This window comes from Balaenoptera physalus (genome assembly GCF_965194825.1).
Source record: "Balaenoptera physalus genome assembly, chromosome: 5".
NCBI lineage: Eukaryota > Metazoa > Chordata > Mammalia > Artiodactyla > Balaenopteridae > Balaenoptera > Balaenoptera physalus.
This window is the reverse complement of record NC_138884.1, coordinates 50,792,432-50,813,632: the sequence shown is the minus strand read 5'-3', so window position 1 is coordinate 50,813,632 and position 21,201 is coordinate 50,792,432. Positions and strand designations below refer to the sequence as shown.

Genomic DNA, 21,201 nt, shown 5'->3' with positions numbered 1-21,201 from the left:
GCAGCACGAAGAAACAGGATTTATTCTTTTAAATCCCATTAATGAGGACTTGGCTGGCACATTCTCAAAGGACTTCCGTTTCTTATTTTATTTGTGGAACAATCTCATGAGGTAAGCAAAGAGATTTCTAATCATTGTTTTGCAGATGAGGAATAATAGTTCATGACTTGCTCAACATTATCAGCTAGTATCACTGGCCAGCAAAATGCCTTAAGTACTTGATAAATGCTAGCTAAATACATTGAGTGAATGTTGGCATCAGAACTAAAATTTACTTTTTCTTATTTCTACTTGGGTTTTTTTTTTTAAAGTAAGCTGATCATTCACAAATATCTCCTAAATAAAACCAATAAATATACCACTTAACTGTCATCTTAATAAAATTACTTCATTTACTTAATAATCAGAGCATATGAAAACACACACACATACACACACTTCTTGTTATGGGCTGAAATGTGTTGCTCCTCCCTTTCCTCCAAATAAATATGTTGAAACCCTAACTCCTAGTACCTCAGAATTTAACCATATTTGGAGATAGGTTTTTAAAAAGGTAAGTTAAAATGAGGTCTTTAGGGTGGCCTAATCCAATATGACTGATATCCTTATAAGAAGAGGGAATTTGGATACAGATGTGTGTGTGCACAGAGGGAAGACCATGTGAAGAAAGAGGAATAGCTCCACCTACAAAGCCAAGGAGAGAGGTCTCAGAAGAAATCAATGCTGCTGACATCTTGATCTCAGACTTCTAGCCTCCAGAACTGTGAGAACATAAATTTATGTTGTTTAAGGCACCCAATCTGTGGGATCTTGTTATGGCAGCTCTAGCAAATTAATACACTTCTTAACATCAACTGTAATTTAATAGTTTACACTGGTCTGTGTGTGACGTGGTGGTAAATGAGTTCAACACACTCAGAAAGATATTTGTTTAAACTAAATCTGCAAATTCACCTCTATATAGTTCTTAAGCATATTGAAGCTTTTTGAAAACTAGAGATTATCTGCCAACATATGACTACCCATGGATTTAAAATTGTATTAATGTTATAAATAGTAACTTTGTTACACAACATATATTAATGCTTAAATGATGAAAATGTGATACTTCATATTCTAGAAATAAACTCCATTAATTTCAGAAAACAATAACAACCATTTGCTCTCTGGAGTCAATTAACCTTGTCCCTTAAACATCAAGCACTAGTGCAAGTTTGCTAGCTCCCTGTAGTATACACGTCCCTATTCTGTTGTTTCTTTTTGACCAAAACTTAGTTATAAACTTAGTTATAATCAATAGTAGTAGTAGTTCAGTATTTCTAATTAATTAACGAGATTCCAAAAAAAAAGATCACTGGACAATGGTGTGAAGAGCCTTATTTGGTTTATACAAACAAGCATAAAGTTCATGAATTAGTTATTGCCTAACTTAATATTATTTAGGTATCCAAGATACTTTTAGCCTAAAATAGACAATTAGGTCTAATTTTCAGCCAGAACCAAATAAAAAATACAACAGAATGAACCCATAAAATAAAACAAATAAGGGATGAGGTCATGTTAGGTATTAAATGTAAACTTTTATCACCATTCTGAAGACAGAGTCCATCTGCTTTAGACAGTGTTTCTGCCTTCAATTATAAAAGTGATCAATATTCTGAATGTTCCTAAGGAGTATCTGTTACAAGTCAAAGGTATTGATTCAAAGAATAAAAACAAGATTGGTTATTTATGTTACTTATTTGGCTAATAAATGTATGTGTGTGTGTGTGTATGTATATTAACACATTTCCCAGGTAAACAATATTGGAATATGTGTATAGACCCACACACACACAAAATGTGCAATATTTTATGTTATTTATTTCCCTAACTAGAAGTAATAGATTAGGCTCTCTGTTTTCAAGGACTCATCAGTGAGATTTGAATATTAATTCATTCAATTATACTTTCACCTTTCAGATGTTTGCTGAATAATTTTCCTGTGAAAGTCCCACATTAGGCAATTGGGGAAAATAAAAAGAGATAATATGAAAGCTGCTAGCATAATAAATGTAAGCGCAATCAGATCAGGCTAGAAGAGCAAAGATTTAGTCTGACTGATAAACAGAATGTTAAGACTTCAGAGAAACAGTTGTATTATGAAGGCATGAGTCAGAGCTGTAAGAGAGGAGAGGTTTCTTCTTGCCAGAAATAAAGAACACTTCAAGGACATGAGGTAGAGTTTTAATAAGTGGATTAGGGAGATGGTTATACACAACAAGTAAGGCATTAACAAAAGCTGAGATGGAAAAAAGGCAGAAAAGGTTCTGCAAAAACGTCACAGTTCAGCTTGGCTGGAGTACAAGGTTTGAGTCGGGTGGAGCTGAATATTATTTTGGAAAGGGAAGCTTTGCTAACCTACTCTTTTTAATAGGGAATCCTCCCTTCTGCCACCCTGATATAAAGTGACTTATTAATGTGGGGATAGAGGAAGGAAGGATGTTGGTGTAGACCCACATGTTACTAGACACTACTATGCACATGTTGAGTTTCTATTTTTCTGGTATTATATTCACATAGATGTTCAAAATACTTTCCCTTTGGCTAAAAATAAAAAAAAAGAGAAGGAAGTATCTGAGGGTATACAGTACATAAGAACCCAACTAAATTTAAAGATATAGAATTCAATGAGGATTAAGTAGAATTTATGAATCATTGAAAGTGAGGAGCTAGATATTTCAAGTACCAAGACATTTCTGAGTTATTTTAATTACTGTATGGAAACAAGCATTAATATTCAAGGAATACATATTTTTACATCTTTAAAAGAATTTTCTTTTCCCATTAATATACTTTATGACCACAGCAAATTCTGCAGATATTTTAACGTGTAAAAGAGGCTCAAATAGAAATTTCCATTTCTTTAATTAATACATGCTGGTGTCATTCCCAATAATGTTTACCTGGGAAATATCTTAAGAATAATTGATAAATGTGTAATTTAGAAATTAAATGTACACCCTCTCTGCATTTGAGATTGTTGTTCCAATGTTGCCTTTCTCATCTCTCACAAGGTTCATGTGGACATATTCAGTCCCCAACTAGAATAACTGTGGATACTAGTGATAGATACATCTACGAGTAAACTATTTGAATTTCCTAGTAAAAGCATGTTTCTGATAAGGGCAAAGTCATATAATCAATTTAAGTGAGTCAACAATCTTTTTGCAAGAAAAATTCATTTTCTTGGTTATAGATCTACACCCTTGTCAACTATCAGGCAGCTCCATGCCACTGATTCTAAGAGGAACTGGACTATATAGGCAGAGGAGGCTCTGGATAAATTCATCGCTCACTCTAGGGAAAAAGACCCAATTCAAACTCGGGGATGATGGGTCAGTAACACCACATTGGTATAAAAACAAAGAGAGGTATTTTTCATTGTTATATTACTTAATACACTAACTGCTCAGGTGGTACGTAAGGAGGATCATAATGGAAATTTGGTGTTTTATTTCTGTGCTAGCATGAATTAGCTGCGTGAACTTGAGCCATATAACATTTCTGGGACTCATTTAACTCATTCATAGAATGGAAAGGTTTGGTTTAGATAAACTTTTTAGTTCCTTTCAGTTCTCAATTTATTTGACTATCTTTTGTTTCTGGTTAATTCTCATATCTGTTGAATCCTTTGTGAGCACTTTGGACTTTTATTTTTTATTATAATTTTCAACTTTGTATTTATTCTAATTAAACTTTAGGTGAAAAAAAACCCCCTAGCATTTAAAGTTACACTGGTCCTTGACATCTGACTAAAAACTAATCTTCTATACAACATTTTATTACTACAAATTAAGAATGTTCATAAAGACAATAATCAGTTCTAATATTGGGGAAAAAGTTTACTTAACTGTCCGTACAAGTTACTTTGCACCAGAATAAGCTTTTTCACATGAGTTTTTTTGCTTTTTGCATTTTGATTTTGTTAAGAGTTTGGTGTTTGACCCCATTTTGTGGTTTGAACAGGAAGGAAGGTGACAAATCCAGCTAAAAGTTACTTTTCAATTGTACAGTATTCCTGAATTATAATAAAACAAGAAAAACTGCAAACCAATTTTACACAAGCCTTGCATAAGTTCTACACATTTTAAAAATGTTTTTACTTTTTGACTCTCTTAATAAGGAATATTAGAGGGGTTGATCACGATGGTGGACTAAGAAGAAATGGAACTCACCCCCACCCCAACGAATACATCAAAATAAGTCCACGTGTGGAACAATTCTCACTAGAAACTGGCAGAAAGACTCCTGTACAACCAAGGCTGTAAGAAAGACTCACATGTAGTCAGGTAGGAAGGAAACAAAAATGATCAGGTCAGGACCTGTGCCCCTGGAAGAGGACTCAGAGGAAAAGGAAAAATACATGGGCAGAGACCAGCTTTGGGGAGTAAGCGGTGAGAGCCGCAGACTGGGTGCTCTAGTCCTGGGGTCCTGCAAAGTGGACATGAGCCCCCTTGGATGGTTGGAGGACTTTAATACCCCACTGACATCAATGGACAGATCATCCAGACAGGAAATCAATAAGCCAACAGTAGTCTTACATGATACAACAGGCCAGCTGGATTTAACAGATATCTACAGGAAATTCCATCCCAAAACAGCAAAATACATATTCTTTTCAAGTACACATGGAACATTCTCCAGGATAGATAAAGTCTCAACAAAACAAGTCCCAACAAATTTAAGACGACAGAAATTATGTCAAGCATTTAGACCTACCACAATGGTATGAAACTAGAAATCAATTACAGAAAGAAAAATGGGAAAAGAACAAACATGTGGAGACTAAACAACGTGCTACTGAAAAAACCAATGGGTCAATGAAGAAATCAAAGAGGAAATCAGAAAATACCTCAAGACAAATGAAAATGGAAACACAATTCTCCAAAATTATGAGATGTAGCAAAAGCAGTTCTAGGAGGGAAGTTTAGAGTCATACAGGCCTTCCTCAAGAACAAGAAAAATATCAAATAAGCAAACTAACCTACCAACTAAAGGAAACAGAAAAAGAACAAAGCCCAAAGTCAGCTGAAGGAAGGAAATAATAAAGATCAGAGAGGAAATTAAGAAAAAATACAGACCAAAAAAACAATAGAAAAGATCAGTGAAACCAAGAGCTAGTTTTTTGAAAGATAAACAAAACTGATAAACCTCTAGCCAACATCAGGAGGACCTTCAAGATGGTGGAGGAGTAAGACGTGGAGATCACCTTCCTCCCCACAAATACATCAAAAATACAACAACATGTGGAACAACTCCTACAGAACGCCTACTGAATGCTGGCAGAAGACCTGAGACTGACCAAAAGGCAAGAAACTCCCCACATACCTGGGTAGGGCAAAAGAAAAAAGAAAAAACAGAGACAAAAGAATAGGGATGGGACCTGCACCTCTGGGAGGGAGCTGTGAAGGAGGAAAAGTTTCCACACACTAGGAAGCCCCTTCACTGGCAGAGATGGGGGTGGGAAGCTTCGGAGCCACGGAGGAGAGCGCAGCAACAGGGGTGCAGAGGGCAAAGCAGAGAGATTCCCACACAGAAGATCAGTGCCGACCAGCACTCACCAGCCTGAGAGGCTTGTCTGCTCACCCGCCAGAGCAGGTGGCAGCTGGGAGCTGAGGCTCAGGCGTCGGAGGTCAGATCCCAGGAAGAGGACTGGGGCTGGCTGTGTGAACACAGCCTGAAGGGGGCTAGTGTGCCACAGCTAGCCGGGAGGGAGTCCGGGAAAGAGGCTGGAGCTGCCAAAGAGGCAAGAGACCATTGTTTCAGGGTGCGCGACTGGAGGGGATTTCTTCCCTGTCTGCCCACAGAAGGCAGAGCACCGCCTAAACAAGCTCCAGAGATGGGCACGGGCCATGGCTATCAGCTCAGATCCCGGAGACAGGCATGAAACACTAACGCTGCTGCTGCAGCCACCAAGAATCCTGTGTGCAAGCACAGGTCACTATCCACACAGCCCTAGGAGCCTGTGCAACATGCCACGGCCAGGGTCTGTGATCCAGGGACAAGTTGGCTGGGAGAACACATGGTGCACCTCAGGCTGTTGCAGTGTCATGCTGGCCTCTGCTGCCACAGGCTCGGCCCGAATTCCAATTATAACTACCATACCCCTCCCTCCCCTGGGCATGAGTAAGCCAGAGCCCCCTAATCAGCCGCTGCTTTAACCCTGTCCTGCCTGGGTGGGAACAGATGCCTGAGGGCGACCTACATGCAGAGGTGGGCCCAAAACCAAAGGTGAAGCCCAGGAGCTGTGCGAACAAAGAAGAGAAAGGAAAATTTCTCTGTGCAGCCTCAGGAGCAGTGGATTAAATCCTCACAATCAACTTGATGTGCCCTGCATCTGTGGAATACCTGAATAAACAATGAATCATCCCAATATTGAGACAGTGGACTTTGGGAGCAACTGTAGACTTGGGGTTTGCTGTCTGCAACTGATTTGTTTAATTTTCAGAGAAATTAAAACCTTTACAGACAAGCAAAAGCTAAGAGAATTCAGCACCATTAAACCAGCTTTACAACAAATGCTAAAGGAACTTATCTAGGCAGGAAACAAAAGAGAAGAAAAGGAGCTACAAAAACAAACCCAAAACAATTAAGAAAATGGTAATAGGAACATACATATCGATAATTACCTTAAATGTAAATGGATTAAATGCTTCAACCAAAAGACACAGGCTCACTGAATGGATACAAAAACAAGACCTGTATATATGCTGTCTACAAGAGACACACTTCAGACCAAGGGACACATACAGACTGAAAGTGAGGGGATAGAACAAGATATTCCATGCAAATGGAAATCAAAAGAAAGCTGGAGTAGCAATCCTCGTGTCAGACAAAACATACTTTAAAATAAAGACTACTACAAGAGATGAAGAAGGACACTACATAATGATTAAGGAATCAATCCAAGAAGAAGATATAACAATTGTAAATATTTATGCACCCAACATAGGAGCACCTCAATACATAAGGCAAATATTAACAGTCATAAGAGGGGAAATTGACAATAACACAATAAGAGTAGGGGACTTTTACACCCCACTTTCACCAATGGACAGATCATCCAAAATGAAAATAAAAAGGAAACACAAGCTTTAAATGACACATTAAACAAGATGGAATTAATTGATATTTATAGGACATTCCATCCAAAAACAACACAATACACTTTCTTCTCAAGTGCTCGTGGAACATTCTCCAGGATAGACCATAACTTGGGTCACAAATTAAGCCTTGGTAAATTTAAGAAAACTGAAATTGTATCACGTATCTTTTCTGACTACAACGCTATGAGACTAGATATCAATTACAGGAAAAACAGTGTAAAAAATACAAACACATGGAGGCTAAACAATACACTACTCAATAACGAAGAGATCACTGAAGAAATCAAAGAGGAAATCAAAAAATACCTAGAAACAAATGACAATGAAAACACGATGACCCAAACCCTACGGGATGCAGCAAAAGCAGTTCTAAGAGGGAAGTCTACAGCAAACACAATACTACCTCAAGAAACAAGAAAAATCTCAAATAAACAACTTAACCTTACATCTAAAGCAATTAGAGAAAGAAGAACAAAAAAACCCCAAAGTTAGCAGAAGGAAAGAAATCATAAAAATCAGATCAGAAATAAATGAAAAAGAAATGAAGGAAATGATAGCAAAGATCAATAAAACTAAAAGCTGGTTCTTTGAGAAGATAAACAAAATTGATAAACCGTTAGCCAGACTCATCAAGAAAAAAAGGGAGAAGACTCAAATCAAAAGAATTAGAAATGAAAAAGGAGAAGTAACAACTGACACTGCAGAAATACAAAGGATCATGAGAGATTACTACAAGCAACTATAGGCCAATAAAATGGACAACATGGAAGAAATGGACAAATTCTTAGAAAAGCACAACCTTCTGAGACTGAACCATGAAGAAATAGAAAATATAAACAGACCAATCACAAGCACTGAAATTGAAACTGTGATTAAAAATCTTCCAACAAACAAAAGCCCAGGACCAGATGGCTTCACAGGTGAATTCTATCAAACATTTAGAGAAGAGCTAACACCTGTCCTTCTCAAACTCTTCCAAAATATAGCAGAGGGAGGAACACTCTCAAACTCATTCTACAAGGCCACCATCACCCTGATACCAAAGCCAGAAAAAGATGTCACAAAAAAAGAAGACTACAGGCCAGTATCACTGATGAACATAGATGCAAAAATCCTCAACAAAATACTAGCAAACAGAATCCAACAGCTCATTAAAAGGATCATACACCATGATCAAGTGGGGTTTATCCCAGAAATGCAAGGATTCTTCAATATACGCAAATCAATCAATGTGATAAACCATATTAACAAACTGAAGGAGAAAAATAATATGATCATCTCAATAGATGGAGAGAAAGCTTTCGACAAAATTCAACACCTATTTATGATACAAACTCTCCAGAAAGTAGGCATAGAGGGAACTTACCTCAACATAATAAAGGCCATATATGAAAAACCCACCACCAACATCGTTCTCAATGGTGAAAAACCGAAACCATTTCCTCTAAGATCAGAACAAGACAAGGTTGCTCACTCTCACCGCTATTATTCAACATAGTTTTGGAACTTTTAGCCACAGCAATCAGAGAAGAAAAAGAAAAAAAAGGAATCCAAATCGGAAAAGAAGAAGTAAAACTGTCACTGTTTGCAGATGACATGATACTATACATAGAGAATCCTAAGGATGCTACCAGAAAACCACTAGAGCTAATCAATGAATTTGGTAAAGTAGCAGGATACAAAATTAATGTACAGAAATCTCTTGCATTCCTATACACTGATGAAAAATCTGAAAGAGAAATTAAGGAAACACGCCCATTTACCACTGCAACAAAAAGAATAAAATACCTAGGAATAAACCTACCTAGGGAGACAAAAGACCTGTATGCAGAAAACTATAAGACACTGATGAAAGAAATTAAAGATGATACAAACAGATGGAGAGATATACCATGTTCTTGGACTAGAAGAATCAATATTGTGAAAATGACTATACTACCCAAAGCAATCTACAGATTCAATGCAATCCCTATCAAACTACCAATGGTATTTTTCAGAGAACCAGAAGAAAAAATTTCACAATTTGTATGGAAACACAAAAGACCCCAAATAGCCAAAGCAATCCTCAGAAAGAAAAACGGAGCTGGAGGAATCAGGGTCCCTGACTTCAGACTATAGTAGAAAGCTACAGTAGTCAAGACAGTATGGTACTGGCACAAAAAGAGAAATATAGATCAATGGAACAGGATAGAAAGCCCAGAGATAAACCCGCGCACATATGGTCACCTTATCTTTGATAAAGGAGGCAGGAATATACAATGGAAAAAAGACAGCCTCTTCAATAAGTGGTGCTGGGAAAACTGGACAGCTACATGTAAAGGAATGAAATTAGAACACTCCCTAACACCATATACAAAAATAAACTCAAAATGGATTAAGGACCTAAATGTAAGGCCTGACACTATAAAACTCTCAGAGGAAAACATAGGCAGAACACTCTATGACATAAATCACAGCAAGATCCTTTTTGACCCACCTCCTAGAGTAAGGGAAATAAAAACAAAAATAAACAAATGGGACCTAATGAAACTTAAAAGCTTTTGCACAGCAAAGGAAACCATAAAAAAGATGAAAAGACAACCTTCAGAATGGGAGAAAATATTTGCGAACGATGCAACTGACAAAGGATTAATCTCCAAAATATACAAGCAGCTCATGCAGCTCAATATAAAAAACATCCCAATCCAAAACTGGGCAGAAGACCTAAACAGACATTTCTCCAAAGAAGATATACACATTGCCAACAAAACACATGAAAGGATGCTCAACATCACTAATCATTAGAGAAGTGCAAATCAAAACTACAGTGAGGTATCACTTCACACCAGTCAGAATGGCCATCATCAAAAAATCTACAAACAATAAATGCTGGAGAGGGTGTGGAGAAAAGGGAACCCTCTTGCAGTGTTGGTGGGAATATAAATTGATACAGTGACTATGGAGAACAGTATGGAGGTTCCTTAAAAAACCAAAAATAGGACTACTATATGACCCAGCTATCCCACTAATGGGCATATACCTTGAGAAAACCATAATTCAAAAATAGTCATGTTGCCATCACTGTTGCTTTTGTTGTGGTCATCCATGTACAATGCTTGGTGTCAGTCTATTTATCTCTTGTAAAAATAAAATACAGTGTGTGTGTGTGAAAAAATAAAAAATAAAAAATAAAATAAACTACACTTCCTATCATTTCTCATCACCCTCACCCTTAGCATACTTTTATTTAATTACCCTGAGTAATCTCCATGATAACCACAACACCAATAAACAATGACCAACCAGTAACAACAACAACAACAAAAAAAGTCATGTTGGGACTTCCCTGGTGGCACAGTGGTTAAGAATCTGCCTGCCAATGCAGGGGATACAGGTTTGAGCCCTGCTCCAGGAAGATCCCATATGCCATGCAGCAACTAAGCCTGTGTGCCACAACTACTGAGCCTGCGCTCTAGAGCCCGTGACCCACAACTACTGAGCCCATGCACCGCAACTACTGAAGCCTGTGTGCCTAGAACCCGTGCTCCACAACAAAGACAAGCCACTGCAGTGAGAAGCCTGCGAACCGCAACAAAGAGTAGTCCCTGCTTGCCACAACTAGAGAAAACCTGTGCACAGCAACGAAGACCCAACGCAGCCAATAAAAAGAAGAAAAAGAAAAGAAAGAAAGAAAAAAAAAGAGTCATGTACAATGTTCATTGCAGAACTATTTACAAAAGCCAGGACACTGAAGCAACCTAAGTGTCCATCGACAGACGAATGGATAAAGAAGATGTGGCATATATATACAATGGAATATTTCTCAGCCATAAAAAGTAACGAATTTGAACTAATTGTAGTGAGGTGGATGGACCTAGAGTCTGTCATACAGAGTGAAGTAAATCAGAAAGAGAAAAACAAATACCATATGCTAACACATATATATGGAATCTTAAAAAAAAAAAAAAGGTTCTGATGAACCTAGGGGCAGGACAGGAATAAAGACGTAGATGTAGAGAATGCACTTGAGAACACGGGAAGGGGGAAGGGTAAGCTGAGATGAAGTGTGAGAGAGTAGCATGCACATACATACACAACCAAATGTAAAATAGATAGCTAGTGGGAAGCAGCCGCATAGCACAGGGAGATCAGCTCGGTGTTTTGTGACCACCTAGAGGGATGGGATAGGGAGGGTGGGCGGGAGACGCAAGAGGGAGGTGATATGGGGATATATGTATACATATAGTTGGTTCAATTTGTTATACAGCAGAAAGTAACACAACATTGTAAAGCAATTATACTCCAATAAAGATGTTACAAAAAAAAAAAAAAAACCTTTAGCCAGGCTAACCAAGAAGAAAAGAGAGAAGAACCAATAAACAAAATAAGAAATGAAAGAGGAGAAATTACAACCAATACCACAGAGATATAAAAAATCATAAGAGAATATTACAGTTACATGCCAACAAACTGGACAACCTAGAAGAAATGGACAAACTTCTAGAAACATAGAGCCTGCCAAGACTGAGTCAAGAAGAAGTGGATAAATTGAACACATTGATCAGTAGTAGTAAAACTGAATTTATAATTAAAACCACAACAACAAAATACCTCCCAGCAAACAAACGTTCAGGACTGGACAGTTCACAGGGAAATTCTACCAGACATATAAAGAAGACATTATACCTATAGTATTCCCCAAAATTGAAGAGGACAGAACACTCCCAAATTCATTCTATGAGGCCACCATCCATTATAGCATTTGCATCCAATACAGATGCAAAAATCCTCAACAAAATATTAGCAAACCAAATGCAACAATATATAAAAAGGACTGTGCATCATGATCAAGTTGGATTTATTCCAGGGACACAGGGATTGTTCAACTTTCACGAATCAATCAATGTGACACACCACATTAGCAGAAGGAAGGATAAAATTCACAAGATCATCTCAATAGACACAGAAAAAGCATTTGACAAAATTCAACGTCCTTTCATGATAAAAACTCTCATCAAATTTGGTATAGAGGGAACATATCTCAATATAATAAAAGTCAGTTATGACAAACTCACAGCTAACATCATACTCAACAGTGAAAAGCTGAAAGCCTTTCCTGTAAATTCAGGAACAAGACAAGGATGACCACTCTTGCCGCTTCTATTCAACATAGCAGTGACGTCCTAGCCACAACAATCAGAGAAAAAAGAAATAAAAGGCATCTATATATTGGAAGGGAAGAAGTAAAACTGTCACTATTTGCAGATGACATGATACTTTAAATAGAAAATCCTAAAGTCTCCACCAAAAAACTAATAAATGAATTCAGTAAAGTTGCAGGACAGAAGATTAATACACAGAAATCGGTTGCTTTTCTATACTCTAGTAATGAACTATCAGAAAGAGAAAGTTAAAATAAAAAAAACCCCAAAACCAACCAAACAAACAAAAAATTCTGTTTAAAATCAAATCAAAAAGAATAAACTAGGACCAAACTTAACCAAGGAGGTGAATGACCTAACTCTGAAAACTATAAAACACTGATAAAGGAAACTGAAGATGATCCAAAGAAATGGAAAGATATCCCGTGCTCTTGGATTGGAAGAATTAATATTGTTAAAATGGCCATACTACCCAAAGCACTTTACAGATTTAATGAAATCCATAGCAAAATACCCATGACATTTTTCACAGAACTAGAAGAAATAATCCTAGAATTTATATGGAACCACAAAAGACCCTGAATTGCCAAAGCAATTTTGAGAAAAAATAACAAAGCTGGAGACATCATCTTCCCAGACTTCAGATTATACTACAAAGCTATAGTAATCAAAATACCATGATACTGGCACAAAAGCAGACACATAGATCAATGGAACAGAATAGAGAACCCAGAAATAAACCCATGCACCTATGATCAATTACTCTATGGCAAAAGAGGCAAGAATATACAATTGAGAAAAGACAAGTCTCTTCAATAAGTGTTGCTGAAAAAACTGGAATGCTACATGTAAAAGAATGAGATTAGAACATTTCCTCATACCATATACAAAAATAAACCCCAAATGGATCAAATACCTAAATGTAAGACCTGGAAACCATAAAACTCCTAGATGAGAACATAGGCAGAACATATTTTGACATAAATTGTAGCAATATTTTTTTGGATCTGCCTCCTAAGGCAGAAGAAATAAAAGCCAAAATAAACAAATAGGACCTAATTAAACTTAAAAACTTTTGCAAAGCAAAGGAAACCATTGACAAAATGAAAAGACAACCTACGGAATGGGAGAAAATATTTGCAAATGATATGACCAACAAGGGGTAATAGCCAAAATAAATAAATAACACATACAATTCAATATTAAAAAAAAACAACCAAATAAAAAACATGGGCAGAAGATCTAAATAGACATTTTTCCAAAGAAGACATACAAATGGTCAACAGGCACATGAAAAGATGCCTGAAATCAGTAATCATCAGAAATGCAAATTAAAACCACAATGAGCTATCACCTCACATCTGTCAGAATGGCTACCTAAAATCAAAAAGTCTACAAATAATAAATGTTGAGAGTGTGGCGAAAAGGGAATCCTTGTACACTGTTGCTGGGAATGTAAAATGGTGCAGCCACTATGGAAAACAGTATGGATGTTTCTCAAAAAACTAAAAACAGAACTACCATATGACCCAGCAATTCCACTACTGGGTATATATCCAGAAAAAACAAAACCACTAAATCAAAAATATACATGCACCCCAAGGTTCATAGCAACACTATTTACAAGTATCTAAGAGACAGAAGCAACCCAACTGTCCATCAACAGATGAATGGATAAAGAAGATGTGGTATATATACCTATACACAGTGCAATATTGGTCAGCCATAAAAAAAGAATGTAATTCTGCCATCTGCAGCAAATTGGATGGGCCTAGAGAATATTGTGCTTAGCGAAATAAGTCTGACAGAAAATACAAATACCGTATGATGTCAGTTATACGTGGAATCTAAAAAATAAAACAAATAAATGTCTATAGCAAAACAGAAACAGACTCATAGATATAGAAAACAAACCACTAGTCACCAGTGGGGAGACGGACGTGGGGAGGGTCAAGATAGGGGTATGGGATTAAGAGGTATAAACTACCATGTATAAAATAGATAAGCAACAAGGATATACTGTACAGCGCAGGGAATTATAGCCACTGTAACTTTTAATGGAGTATAAAATACTGAATCACTATGTTGAACACTGGAAGCTAATATAATATTGTAAATCAACTATAATTTAAAAAAAAGAAAAAAAGAACTGTTATAAGATGTGTCATTTTTTGAAAGGGTAAGCAACCTTTATTTCTTTTTGGAAATCACAATTAATCAAAGGATTGGAATCCTTTCCATATTTGTTTCATGAGATTGGAAGACTCCTGCCTTTCTTCTTTTATCTTCTAAGTTTCACACTCTTTATGGGTCTCTGAAAGTTGTAAAAGGTTAAGACTGAATTTTATTCATTGGTCCTTGTATTAAGTGATAAATAATTCAGTATTAACTAATGCTCATTTCTAATTTTCTCTTAATAATCTTGTTCAGCAACAAAAAACACTGAAATTAGAATAAAAAGTCCTATATTTGACCAACGGGCAAGTAATTTAACTTTTTAATCTTCAGTTACCTTATGTGGGAAAACATGTTTGCCATGCTCTATTATGTCAAAACTCAATTCACAACAAAGCACTAATTCAGGGCTACTTGGACAGATCGAAGGAGAATTTTGAAGAAAATATAAACTTGTCTATAAGCCAACTGGGGAACACCTCCATGGGAAGGTGGGTTGGCCCCTCTGTAGGGAGCAGGTGGGAAGATGAGTGCTTGGAGGTTTAAACATAGACCCTACCCTGCACATGATGTTCATCTGGTACCCAATGTAAATTCATACTCTTTTCCGTTAGAACCTAGGTAAAAACACATTTCAGGCTCTCATCCTTGAATAGATTATTATCCAGCTTATTTCAAAAGTTTATCTGGGAGAAATAATACCTAAAAATAATTAGGCATTATTATACTAGGAGACGGTCTAAAGAGTGGAATAGAGCATAGGCTCTGGAAACAGACATCCTGCATTCAAATCATGGCCCCAGCTTTTGCCAGCTCCATGACCTACTGTGCAACTCTACCTTTCTGTGTTTTGGCTTCTCATTTGTGAAAAGGAAATAACATTAGTTCTGGCTCATAGGATTGTTGTGGGGATTGAGAGAGAAACATAATGTGCTTAGAACAGTGTTTGGCACACAGTAAGCACTAAATAACTGTCAGTCAGTAAGTACAACCGTTATGGACATGTTAATAACTGACCTATTTTAGGTACAGAGGTATTCTAACTTCAGTCCATGTAAGACATTTGGTCATCAAAAAGCTATATAACAAGGTCTTAGTAACTTAGGTCTAAGTATAAATTGACTTTTTCTTTAATGGTATGCCCTCAGATTTTTTAAGGATTAATACATTAAAAAATTGGAGATGAAAAAATCTTTCATTTGCTATGAGTATTTAAGATATTATAAAAGTAAAAAGATTTACTTTTGGACACAATTTTGCTTCCAAGAAAAATGTTCCTCTCTTGAAGAATTGGTATGTGTATTTCTATCAGAGAATGAGAATTATACAAAATAGCTTACTGATGTCTGACAGTTCTGACCTACAAAAACAACGGTTTCATATGGTTCAACTAATTTTCATGCCTTCATTTTTGCCTTGGCTATCAGGAAAATGAGAACTAAACTTAAAGTTTCATCAAGTTTAACTATATTAATACTTGTGATCAGCATATTTTCTTCCTTCTCATCAGGCTTCTGATTATTTCAACTTTAAGAATTTGAGGGTAAATCTTAAACATTTTTGGAGGGAAGTAGTATATACATAGTGATAATAATATTCTTTATACCCATGAAGGTTGTTAGAAAAATCAAATAATGTACATGAAAGTATTTTGTAACCTAAATTATAAAAACTGTGAACCCACTGACCTTCAAGTCATTGCACAAAGTTTTTTTCCTACAATTTTGTTTCTTCTTAGATTCTTTCTAAACTAGTAATCTCAACATTTAAAGTCTTCAAATTCTTCCCAAAAGGTTTATGATAAGACTCAAAGCTGGTCGCCATTTAGTTTTTGACCTTCACTCTGGCCCCAGCATACCTCCATACTGAGATTCTTACATCTCCCTGAATTTGTTATCTTCTCACATGTCTGCATGTCTTTGCTCACACTATGCCCTTGGTCTGGAATACTTATCCACACCATTCTGCCTGAATACACACTCCTTTTATTTCAAGATTCAGTTGAAGCATCCCTCAGTTAAAACTCTTTTCAATCAAAATTATCTCCCACCTAAGCTACCTTAGCTCCCCAATTAGTGTCCTTATCTCAAATTTGTCATTTCTCTAGTTCATCAACATTAGTCTAAATTACAGGTCCCATCACATCACTGAGATGCTGAAAACCACAAGTCTCTTTTGACTCCAATGTAAGGCCTAAAATCCTTGACATGGAATTGAAAGCTCTTTATTAGTAGGCCCACGACTATCTTACAAGGTACAAGAGAAAAATTATGATGGAAATGAGGGGAAAAACATTTTGTAAACCTACCATTTTCTTTTAAGGGTACTTGGGATGAAGAATTTCCAGAACTATGCAAAGTCATTCCTGTGGTATAAATTAAATTATTAGACAGTTTAAAAATGGTCAGATACTATATACAGAAGTAATTTCTTCTGATAAATTCATAAAAATCAACAAAACATTAAGATAGCAACAATTTCTTTCATTTACACTCAGAAAAATATGTCTCCCCACAATGGGCTTTTTTATTTTTTTTTTTACTACTTTTAATGTCCAAGTTAAGCATATCAACTTGTTTTGCAGAATAAATTTAAACACAAATGTATTGTTTCTGACAATGACATTTTGATGTCATATATGAAATGATGAAACTAAAACGAGTTTTAAAAGTATCTGTTCAAATGTTAAAAGAAAGTTCAATATTCGATAGGAATGAATAATCAATTAAAAACAAATGCAGAAAATAATTTTTTTTATGGTTGAATTTTATTTTACTTGTGTTTTTCTATGGAATATTATTCACTACTCTATATCTGATATGTGATGAATTTTTATGTAGAACAAAGCCTTCCTAATGAAAGTAGCTTAGAATCTATATGAGATCCCATTATATATGAATACACTTTGAAAATTATTTTCTGAAAGATTAAATCAGTGTCTTTTTAGGCTATTTTCAACGCATAGGGTGACCTATAAGATGGAGTCTTGTCTTTCATCTGTTTAAAGTTTTTTTTAACCAATTCAATTTAAACTGATGATAGTATAATCTCTGAAAGCTGTGGAAACCTATATTAATAAAGTAATGTGACCTTCCATAAATATTTATCAATTATAGTGTAGTTCTCTTTGACTTCATTTACTCCACATATCCCCAATCCAATCACAGGGTGAGAAAATTCTTTTTAACTTTGTATAGTTATGATCACACTTAGTTCCAAGGGAGAGTTAATTAGTATTATTTAGTAAAACAACCGTAAAAAAGGGTATCCTTGTTGACCGTTTGTCTGCCCAGCTGTTTCCTATTTTGAGTAGTCATTCAGACCTCTGTGCTTAAACATCTACTTTTCTAAAAGATTGATTCCCATGCAGTTAGCTTTTAAGATGCACAAAACAACAGGAATCCTTCTGTTTATCTTATAAGGTAGTGTGTATTTATAAACACAAACAACTTCTGTCTATACTTAAATAGTTCATAGGCCCCAGCTAGCTGGGAGAAATTGAGAAAACTTAAATCAACTAAGAATTTCTACCTAAAACCATAGCACATTTCATAAAACTCTCTCTTTCTAGACACAATTCCATTCTGAAAGTACCCTAAATAAACTTTTCTTAAAAAAAAATATAGCATTAGTGGAGTCCACTCTCAAAGACTGTAAGAAAAATCCAAAGGAAGTCTATCCAAAGCCATGGCACCAGACTACTTGGGTTCTCTTGGTCAGAATGTCATGGCCTTTAACTGTGACCAAGAGAAAGCTAACAGTCTGTGCCATGAGGCAATCACTTGTTAAATCAATTTTTGATTTGACTTGGTACTTTTTAAGTAGCCTAAAATTTTATATTCACAAAAAGTTTTGGTAATTAGGACATACAACCAAAAATAATTTCCTGGTAATTAACACTGTCTCATTCACTTCATTATGAGCATGAGGTAAGGGAGAAAGAAGGTAAGTTTGTTTATGCTGACCTATAACATATGCTTGACCAGGGTCTTCAAAGGATGAGGAGTCTGATTCCTGTTTCCTCCTTTCAGGACTTCTATTTACACTTGCAACAGACTTTGAACTAAAGAGGGAAAAGGAAGGTGGGGGGGAAGTGTCAATGTAAAAAAGTATGATGAAAATAATAAATTGTCAAAACAGAAGCAAAAGTAGGAAATGCAGAATTTACAAATATGTAGTTTGGGTTAGTTAAGTATGTTCTTACTTATTAAGTTTTGTGAATCCTGCCAAAGATTCCGTATCAGATCTCGCCATCTGGTGAAATGGTTTTCCTACCAACTCCGCAGTGGTTTGTGGTTGGGATTCCATGTTAACAATGACATTTTTCCGATGAGGATAGAGAGAGGCCTGACTCAGATCGTGGTATGATTTACTCATCCCTCTAGGCTTTTCCTCCCAAGAAGCTTTGTCACTCTTCTCTTTTGCGCTGTTTTGCAATGGCTGGTAAAGCGACAGCTCTGAGCAGGATAGCCTCTTCAGAATCTCAGCTTGAACCGACAGAGGTCGAACGGCAAGTTTGTTCAGGGTGCTGCTGGCCAGACTACCGGTGCTGATTGCTCGTCCCATATTAAATCCTCTAACGGACTCTGCTTGGAGATTCAGGCTCCTAAATGAAGCTTTCTCTACAAGGAAATAGGATTGCTTTACATGACGGAAACACCATAGAACATTTTATGAGAAGAGCTATTTTAATAAATAAAAAACAGCATGCAATTTTTAATCATTTTGATCGCCATCAGAAGTAGGTAGCTTTCAAAGAGTGGCAATCGAGGATTTTAAAAAGGAGGTTGGAAGATTCTGGTTTTCATACCATCTCTCCATCCTTGCAGCTTTCTCACAGCCAGGGCCTGGGCAGCATTGCCTTACTTCATCTAGTGATTTTCCTGGATCTAATAATGTTTGGGCTTCATTCAGGCTTGCTGACCCCAATACAGTTTTCAGTTAGAAAGGAGAATGACATTTGACAGAGAAAATTTTAATGCTAGTAGTGTCTCTGCTAAAATACCAGCAAACCAAGGATGGGGAGAGGGAGAGATAAAACCTGGATAGGCCAATATAGTGAGATCATGCCTGAAAAAAGCTGTGCAGAGGAGAGTTTTGCCCAGAGAAAAAGTTCTTATTATATTTTTAAAAGCTTATGGCAGATTGTGGTGATGTTTGCACAACTCTGTTAACAATGTGGATATACTAAAAATCATTGAATTGTGCACTTTAAGTGGGTAAATTGTATGGTATGTGAATTAGGTCTCAATAAAACTACTACTAAAAAACAAACAAACAAAAACAAACAAAAACCCCAAAACCCCGAACCCCCAAACCGAAACAAAAGCCTTTTATGGCAAATTTTCTGTCATTTCATTACTATGCCAATACCACCTCCCCACCTTGTAGACTTTTCCTGATTTAACTGAGGCCAAGGGGCCACAAGAGAATCACACATTACTTGTCTTTTTTGTTTCTGTTAATTAACATGATTAAGGAGCTGGGGTTCCCTTTATGCTTAAATTCTTTTCACTCCTAAATACATATCCAAAGTATTCTTTTAGTGGTCAAATTTAGAGATAAGGTAACAAGTGATTGGCTATTCTGTTCTGTGAGAACCAATGTCATGTCAGTATTGGAACATTTGAGGCTATAAACGAAAGCACTGCATCACAGAATTTTGGCGTCAAAATCCTTTCATGTATATAAAGGACCAGAAGCATAAAATTTCAAATGGTTTGGTTGTTCATGCATTAGTAATCCACATCACAAGGCACCCCAATTGGTCTCCCTATGGAAAGTACCAATACAGCTTGACCACTATGTAAAACAGCTGCGAAAACTTGTTTTTTTAAAAAGAGAATGTCAAATGTTGCTGATTTAGATCTTAAGATTCTGTTTCATTTATCTTCTAATTCCTAGGAAGATTAATAATCAATATTTCATCTCAGGCATAAACAGATAGGAAAACAATGCAACTCTTTCATATTCATGCATCAGAATGAAGTTTAAATAAACATGTCTCTTGAGGACACAGGGAGGGAAGGGGAAGCTGGGACGAAGTGAGAGAGTAGCATTGACATATATACACTACCAAATGTAAAATGGATGGCTAGTGGGAAGCTGCTGCATAGCACAGGGAGATCAGTTCGACGCTTTGTGACGACCTAGAGGGGTGGGATAGGGAGGGTGGGAGGGAGGCTCAAGTGGGAGGGGATATGGGGATACATGTATACATAGAGCTGATTCACTTTGTTGTACAGCAGAAACTAACACAACATTGTAAAGCAATTATACTCCAATAAAGATATAAAAAAAAAAATAAACACGTCTCATCACCAGGAAAATTCAACATTCTTTCTCTGAAGTAGAAGTGAACACCAAGTTAAAACATGACAATTAAAAAAAAAAACTTTTGTTTTAAAATTCCCAGTATAATCTTTAGCTTCAAATAGAGTTTTTATGAGAGCAGATAACATTAATTCTATTTTCTTTTACTTTGAGAGGAGACTTTATTCAAAGATGCAAAAACTGAGTCTTAAACAGATTCAACTACTGGGAAATGCCTCCATACCCAAAAGTTTTCTTCACCCTAAAGGAAAATGTAGACCAAACTTTGGCAGGCATAGGGACCACCAGTTCAGCTTAGGTTATATCTATTTTGTAAACATACCAAGGATTATGCTATTCAAATCCATTCATAGATCATTCCTGGGTAGAACTTAAAGTGTTGCACATATCCATGGGACAGAATA

At 36.3% G+C, this 21,201-nt stretch overlaps 1 protein-coding gene across 8 annotated transcripts in view; it reads right to left on the bottom strand.

Moving 5' to 3' along the window:
* PTPN13 (protein tyrosine phosphatase non-receptor type 13) overlaps window positions 1-21,201 on the bottom strand; it is a 224,735-nt gene that overhangs the window by 57,127 nt on the left and 146,407 nt on the right. For all 8 annotated transcript variants that reach the window (XM_082463220.1, XM_082463219.1, XM_082463217.1 and 5 more), the window contains 3 exons: window positions 18,669-19,086; window positions 18,430-18,527; window positions 16,773-16,829 (listed from right to left, as the gene is read on the bottom strand). In XM_082463220.1, the coding sequence (XP_082319346.1) occupies window positions 16,773-16,829; window positions 18,430-18,527; window positions 18,669-19,086 (573 nt within the window). The remainder of the gene's footprint in view (window positions 1-16,772; window positions 16,830-18,429; window positions 18,528-18,668; window positions 19,087-21,201) is intronic.